Below are 8,277 nucleotides of genomic sequence, written 5' to 3'. Positions count from 1 at the left end.
GCTCTGCTGTGAAGCTTTCATACTTCTGTATTCTTAACCCACAACCAATAATAAAAAAGTCAGCTAAATTTTACTATTTTCAATGTGGTATTATACCTGCATTTGTCCATTCAATAATTTAAAAACAAGTGTTTAACCTATTCGCTATGATTTTCTTTTCATCACCGGTTTTACCCTGAAATGATAACACTTGAAGTGTAATGTTTTGTTCTTTGATATTTTATTATTATGCTTTTTTTTATGTAAATGTAACATGTTTGAAAAATATAATATAATAATTATAATTTAACAAAAACAATTAAAAATATATAAAAGTGTTTAGTACAATCTCTAAATTCATGGTATTCGTCACAGAATTATAGTAAATAATGAGCAAGAGATATCAAATTGTTTATCTTTCAAATGAATAAACAAACAGTTTCATATCTCTCGCACAGCTTTTTTACTTCAATGTCATAATAAATTCTTAAAACGGAAAAAACTCAAAATAAAGAAGTAAAAATAAAATGCGTCAAATAACAGCGATATTTTTAATGTTTTATTTTGTACATTTTTGTTTTTTGTGGGTAATGTAGTCGCTACTCCGTGCCGACTGAATGACCGTCAGCCGCCGTTGATTTGTGGGTAATGTAGTTTTATGAGCACTCCCTCCTCATAAGCATGCGTTGTATTGAGGCACAATGTGTACTTCAAATCCCACAGTAGATTTGAAATGCATGTTCGGTTTAAATACTGAGTTTCCTTTTTCAAAACATTTGTCCGTCTCAGCAGATTGTTGCTGTGTGATTCGCGCTGGTGAGTTTTTAAAGTTAAACTTCTTCTTGTAATCTTCTCGTTTAGATGGTATGATACTGAACGATCTCAGCACGCGCTCATCGCGTGAAATTGGATTATAATTGAGCAGATTTACCTGCGGACTCTACAGAGACTTTATCTCTCTTGTTTTGGACCCAGCTTTAGGTGATAAAAGGAGATTTGTGATGAATGATGTATGTTTAGCTATATGCTTATGTGGTTGTGCCTAAATGATTATTAGCATGGGTTTAAATCAAGTGAGTACACATTCATGTAATAATATGACAATCTATGCGTTCATCTCATTTATATGATACAGCAACTGCGACTGTTTGATTTCATTTGGAGGGTTTTTGTGTAACATTGTGAAATGATTTGGCATCAGCTCATATAATGACACCTGATGTCATGTGACTTTCACGTGCGTCCAGAGATGCTGACGTTAGAAGTTTCATCGCATGGTTTGTGAATGTGTGATGTGTGCAGAAGCATGAGTGTGGGGAAATAAATACTCCTTTTCTCAACAACACGTGTACAACAGCCTAAATCATAATCCGCTTACATTGACTATTAACACTTTGTGTGTTGCATATCTTGCTCTTACAGATGATGATTGTTGAGCTGTTTTGACTGTACACGTGTGGTGACGCATGTCTGTACAGTCCTCACAGGACCAGCGTGTCAGGGCACATCCTGGAGCGTGTGTGTGAAATGTCTCATGCTCTTTGTGTTTCAAGGGTCCAGATAAACACGTGTGTCTGTTTCACAGATGCACAGAAGTCCTCGTTGAAGTGAGTGTGTTTGGAGAAGACTGGATGAAGACGGTGTCTGAGAAGAACACGTGATGATGGAGGAGGACAGTAAACCTCTGCTGGGTTCTGTGCAAGCGGGCGAGTATTACACAGATTCACTCGACCCCAGACAGAGAAGGTATGATATATGAATCACTGAGATTGATGTTGGGATGTAGACGTGACGCAGACATTTATAAATGCATGAATGTAAAAAAATACATTTGAGCATCTCTGCTGTTGTAAAGGGTAAATCAAATAAAAGCCATATCCCCCTCATGTTGTTCAAAACCTCTCTGTGACTCGTTCTTCAGCAGAACACAGAAATGAGATGTTTTTGTGCTATTTTGTGTGTGTGTTCTGCAGAAGAAAGTCATACAGGTTTGGAATGACAGGAGGGTGAATAAATGATGACAGGATTTTCTGGTGTCCTTAACTCACCGTCAGTTTTGTTTTATTTCTTTCACGGAACACAAAAGAAACATTTTTTATAACAATAATCCCTCTCTCTCCTCAAAACTACCATTTTGACTCTCTTATCCTTTAATAAAATCATAGCTAAACTCTCCAATCTATATGTTTGTAGGACGTGCTCCTCAATACTTTCATTGTATAATAACTGATTTGATCTTTCCTGGTTTTCTCTGAAGGTTTGTTTCTGATGTTGAGTCACTGTTTGTCTATCATCACTGAGCATGAACCCCGTCTGCTATTTCACAAATACTCTCTAAATGTTTCAAACTCACTCCAACGCCGGTTTGAGCTGAATGTGCTGTGAATCTAGTTGAGGATGGGATCGGTTGTGTGTTTCAGGCCGTTTCACGTTGAGCCCAGGTACATCGTGGGAGATGATGTTCAGGAGAGAGTCTCCGCCGAAGCGTCCGCTCTCAACAGTAGAGTTCAATACTACGGCCGTCTGACGGCGTCTTCAGACAGACTGCTGGTGTGAAACACTACACAACACATCATGTGTCAGTGCCTTTATCTAGTCAGGGAACACAATTCAATCTGCTTTATTTCACAGATCGCTCTAAACACTCTTTACTGCTTTGGTTATAAAAGTTCTTTTAAACTTTGATTCTTTTCATTTGTTTTGCCACGTTCATAAAACATCCGACAGAATGAAATGAGATGTGTCCCTGAATACAGATTCACATGATCTTCAGTCACGAAGGCGTCTTTGCAGCGGTATCTAAAGACTTGTGTAGGGTGTGATCCAGTCTTGTGTGTATTTGCTGATGGTTGTTGTCTGGGATGTAATGCATTTGTTTATGAACGTTATCTCGCTCAGGTACCTCCAGATCATGTGATTCCCGCCGCTGAGGACATCTACATCTACAGTCCGCTGGGAACAGCGTTCAAAGTACAGGGAGGAGACGCTACCGGCAAAAACCCCAGCATTGTCACTATGTAAGAGCACCGCACTGAACCCTGGGTAATGGTGTTCACTTCACTCCGAGACACTTGTGAGAGAAAGAGGCGGCTCAGGGAGAGATGGGAGTGATGGGATAGATGTTCAGTAACACACAACATTAAGCTATTATCACTGTTTTTACTCTTATTTTCAATAGAAATGACTGCTATTGATGTATCATGACCCTAACGCCAATCAAACATGACATTTATTATTTAGTTGATCACAGAGAGTGCTTTTAAAAGATGTCATTTGTTTTGTGTGTGCAGTTTTGCCATATGGAACACCATGATGGGAACTTCTATATTAAGTATGCCGTGGGGGATAAAACAGGTGCGTTTTCATTTACTTGCTACACTGTGTATAGTGACGATGTTGTTAATCGTGCGTTCTTCGGGCCGTTGTGATGTTTATTGTGTGTGTGTTTTTCAGGCTGGCTTCACTCTGGGCATCATCATTATTGTTCTTATGGGTCTGTTGATGCTCTACTGCTGTTACAGAGTCTTAAAATCCACAAAGTCAATACGTACGTCAAGGAAACACACACAGGTTTTTAAAGTATATCTGGTTATTGATGATGGTGACTGATAAGTGCTGTATTATATCTGACCGCAGCAGTGATTGAGCTCATTAACATAACTGCCTTAAACAATATAAGACTACTGTTTAATGATGGAATAATCAAATGGTTGTGTTTGTACTACATCTAGTTTGTGATCCTTAAAAATTCTATAAATGCTAGAAATGAATTGTAACTATAGATAAAGGGAATAGGATGTTGCGCTCTAAATGGTGAATATCTGTTCATAAGGAATGTTCTGTTTAATATCCATCTCTGTGTTTGCAGCTTTTGTCGACACCTCAGACTGGGAGTTTCCTGATGTGTGTAAATATTACTTTGGGGCGTTTGGAAAATGGTCGAGTCTCATCTTCTCTTTGGTGTCTTTGGTCGGTGCGATGGTGGTCTATTGGGTTCTTATGTCCAACTTCTTGTTCAACACGGGAAAATTCATTTACAGTAAGACAGATTTCATTCATCTCATTTGATCAGATGTTGTCTAGCGTGGTCTCCATCAATGACTCAATGATTGTGTTCTGCATCTGCAGACTATGTTCACAACGTCAGCACGTCTGATACAGAGTTTGGCACCAATGGTTCAGATAAAGGTGAGTAGACATAAAGATTTCCTGCTCAAAATATTGTTGGGTTTTTCTGCATTCCTGCACAAAGTGCTTCCCACACAACATGTGACTTTATAGGACGTACCATATAAACATTGTGCAGAGTGTAAAAAAGATGACAGTCATGTTATTTGAAGGGACTGTGTGTGTTTCCCTGGCAGTGATTTGTCCGTATCCAGGTTTGGATCCCGACAGGAACCGCAGTGTGTTTTTGTTCTCTGTGAGTGATAACAGTACAGGTCATGCTGTGTTTGACCGCTGGTGGAGTAAAACCAACACTGTCCCGCTCTATCTCATCGCTCTTCTCCTGCCGCTGCTCAACTTCCGCTCGGCATCTTTCTTTGCCAGATTCACCTTTCTAGGTAAGAGCTTTTGTTCATCTCTATAGCTAGAAATCTTTGGCTTCAAACAGTATTTATGTTATTTACGTCAATACTGCAAAAAATAGTCTTTGTAATTATTACTTTGTGTTGCAAAAATAAAGGTTTATTATTTAATAAAAAGAGTGTATAATTAATGAGTTTATTAATTATTTATTAATAATACTTTATTTTGCTTTATCCATGACAAATGATTTAGTCTTTTACTTAAGATTAATTTTTTTATCAAAATTTCTTGTCACTTTTTAGTTGGTTTAGTTTAGTTGGTTATGTTGGTCAGTCGTAGTACTGCCAAACAGAAATGGAAGTGTTGTTGTGTAATGTGAAGGGGCCGGGGACTGAACCCTGTGGGACTCCTGCAGGCAGCCAGGGTGTTTGCCCGTCTGTGTATGTCTAACTGTGTATTGTTTTTACAAGTACTGTAAACTGAAGAACAGACAGTTAATTGAGTTCTGGTGTGTTTTTAGTGTGAACCTGCTATATCATAGACTCTGTTTTTTTCTTTACAGGCACTATATCAGTACTGTATCTCATATTTCTGGTCACTCTTAAAGCCATTCGACTGGGTTTTCACCTGGACTTCCACTGGTTTGATACCTCTATGTTTTTTGTTCCAGGTAAATGTTTTTGGTCATTGAATTGCCGAACGAGTTGGTAAAATAAAGTAATATCATTATAACTCTACTCTATTTTTATTCTGACCCCTTGACATCACAAGTGTTGCTGGTATTGTTCATATTTAGTGCTTGAATTGTGTGTATTTAATGAAATCATGTCTGTGTTACATTTCATGACGGGTCAATGGTCCTTTTCAAATGTTCTTCAACACATTGATGAAAGCATCAACACCATTACTGTCAAGCATTGTATTATGACTCACCGGTTTACAAAATACTTATTGGCAAATGACGTGATGTCTTATTATGTGAGTGCAAAAAATCAAAAACAAATGGGAAGAGCTACTAATCCTGTGTCTTGAGCTACGTTTTGAAATCATGCATGCATTTTCATGATGCGCGTGATGTGAGGTGCGTTGATTTGTGGCCGTTTGCAGAAGCTTCATTGTCTGATGTGCTGTTGGGTCTGTTTATCCCTGATCTGATGTAGAGTTCAGGTCACTGTTTCCTCAGCTGACCGGTGTTCTGACGTTAGCATTTTTCATTCACAACTGCATCATCACGCTCATGAAGAACAACAAACATCAAGAAAACAACGTGAGTATTCTCGTCTCTTAACAGCAGTGCATTATCACTCAACTCAACACATCTCCACTTCCACAATAAATATTCACTTGTGCAACAAAGCATTTGTTTTTAGCCACAGGGTGGAACAAACCCACAAAATGTTTTCTGTCTACAGAGTAAAAATAAGATGCAAGTGCTGCGAGTCATTCTGATGAGAAGACAAACATTTGATTAGTCTGTTTTTAGAGTCACGAGCGTCTTAGAAGTTTCACCAAACTTTCACTTTGCAAACCTACAAATCATTTGTTTTCATGCACGTTTTAATATAAAAAAATCACGGTTTGCAAACAATACAATAAACTCATTGTTTAACTATGATAAATGTCATAGAATATCTCCGACTCTTGTGTGTACTGATGTTGTGGTCACAGGTGCGAGACCTGTCACTGGCGTATCTCCTGGTGGGTTTAACATATCTCTACGTGGGGGTGCTGATCTTTGCTGCTTTCCCGTCACCTCCGCTGTCTAAAGAATGCATCGAGCCGGTAAGAGCGTGTCCTGGAACTTCAGGACATCTGAAGAAACCCTTTGCTCACGGCCTATAGCATCACCTTTGCTTTTATTGTGTTCCAGAATTTTTTGGATAATTTTCCCAGCGGTGACATCCTGGTGTTTGTAGCGAGGAGCTTTCTTCTGTTCCAGATGACCACCGTTTATCCGCTGCTGGGGTATCTGGTGCGGGTACAGCTGATGGGACAGATCTTTGGTGATCAGTACCCCGGGTGAGCCGCAGCTCATGACGATTGTAGTCAACAGTAAATTCTCTTCTTACGGATGGGTGAATCACAGAATATACAATGCAGTCAGACATTTTTCTGTTGATTTACATCCATGTAGTCATGTGTACTTTTACCCAAAGTGACTTAATTCATGGTAAACGTTTCCTTTCTCAGTGTGTGTGTTCCCTTGGATCAAACCCACAACCGATGTGTTGCTGACACAATGCTGTAACAGTTTTGTTCTGATGAATACACTTTTCTGTGGCTGCCAAGTTCTCTAAACAGGATTTCATTGGATTAGTTGTCCCATGCGTGGCAAGTACGAGCGTGTTGAGACAGTTTTACGGTTGTCTCGTTATTGTTTTAATAGGTAAAGTGGCATTAGAGTAAGTTAGCTCGACTCGTTTGAGTGATGAATCCTTGTGCTTTCCATTTGGTGTTTTTCATGTTGTTTGTGAAGCATCATAATGAAAACACTCAATACTACAGCTGTTAATTGATTGAATCAAATGTAAATCAAATGATTTGCATGATGTTTATAAAAGCAATAAGCCGTGTGAAGCAGTGGGTTACAGTGTATTTTATAACAGCCAAGGGTGTTGTGTCACGATGTGAAGTGGAGTCATTAAAACCCCCTCAGCTGTTATAAAATACACTGTAACCCACTGCTTCACACGGCTTATTGCTTTTATAAACATCATGCAATTCATTTGATTTACATTTGATTCTTTTATAAAACGGTGATTCTATATGCGTAGCAAGGTTTCATAAAATTAAGTAAATAAAGTGATGTTTAGGCTATGTAATGCGGTCAGCCGTTATAAATCGGGGTATTTTATAACGGCTTAGAACTCGGCTCAGCCAATCAGAATCAAGGACCAGAACTGATCATTTATAAAATCGCTTATATTCGATTACAAGTCATTTCTATTGAGCTTGTCACGCGTATTGACAAGTTTTGTTTGCTGATGTCTCATTGGGTGTAAATGTGTTTCTCTGTGCAGTTTTCTCCATGTGTTTGTTCTGAACATTTTTGTGGTGGGAGCTGGCGTCCTCATGGCCACATTCTTCCCGAATATTGGCTCCATCATCAGGTGAGAGATGTGTTTCCGCGTTATGTCCAGCAGGTGGAGTGTGTGCGAGTTATTCTGACTGGTTTCTCTTCAGGTTCTCAGGGGCTCTGTGTGGTTTGGCTCTTGTGTTTGTTCTTCCGGCTTTGATTCACATGACCTCACTGAAGCGGCGGGGCGAGTTACGCTGGCCGTCGGCCGTCTTCCACACCTTCCTCATTCTGCTGGGAGTGGCCAATTTACTCGGACAGTTCTTCATGTGACGTCCAGCTCAGGGTGATTCTCACAGTCGTGATGCTCGGACACTAACCAACTTGTCACATTTTACTGTCGTAAGATGTTTCGTGTATGAATGGTTTTGATCAGCTTCACACAATCTTACGCTTTCTTCAAGTTTTCAGTTTTATGTGTTCCTTTGAAATGTCTGTATTCACCCACAGCACGATCAGCGCTTTCTCTCTTTTTACACTTCATTCATTCGTCCACACAACTTGTGTGAATGATTCACATGTCAGATGAAGTTCTCAGATTTGGCACTGACACACACGTTTATGTTTATTATGTGCAATAGAAACACAAGTCAAAGGTCTTCCAAACTCAGTGTTGTGTCGACTTAAAGCTGCAGAATTATTGGATGCATAAAGGGAAACGAAAGACTCGGTCTTTGCTCGTCTGATGCAGT

At 39.3% G+C, this 8,277-nt stretch overlaps 1 protein-coding gene across 1 annotated transcript; it reads left to right on the top strand.

Annotated features, from left to right (window-relative positions):
- The first annotated feature begins 708 nt into the window (after positions 1–708).
- On the top strand, positions 709–8,209 carry slc38a9 (solute carrier family 38 member 9). Its single transcript, XM_057321243.1, has 15 exons — positions 709–795; positions 1,565–1,725; positions 2,400–2,529; positions 2,878–2,996; positions 3,270–3,333; positions 3,433–3,526; positions 3,848–4,018; positions 4,108–4,167; positions 4,344–4,544; positions 5,072–5,179; positions 5,670–5,776; positions 6,178–6,291; positions 6,380–6,528; positions 7,530–7,619; positions 7,693–8,209. The coding sequence occupies exons 2-15, from the start codon at positions 1,640–1,642 to the stop codon at positions 7,856–7,858; spliced, it is 1,659 nt and encodes a 552-aa protein (XP_057177226.1). The 5' UTR covers positions 709–795; positions 1,565–1,639; the 3' UTR covers positions 7,859–8,209.
- Positions 8,210–8,277: the final 68 nt, after the last annotated feature.

This window comes from Triplophysa rosa, linkage group LG22, assembly GCF_024868665.1.
Source record: "Triplophysa rosa linkage group LG22, Trosa_1v2, whole genome shotgun sequence".
Taxonomy (NCBI): domain Eukaryota; kingdom Metazoa; phylum Chordata; class Actinopteri; order Cypriniformes; family Nemacheilidae; genus Triplophysa; species Triplophysa rosa.
This window is presented reverse-complemented; position numbering and strand designations above follow the sequence as displayed.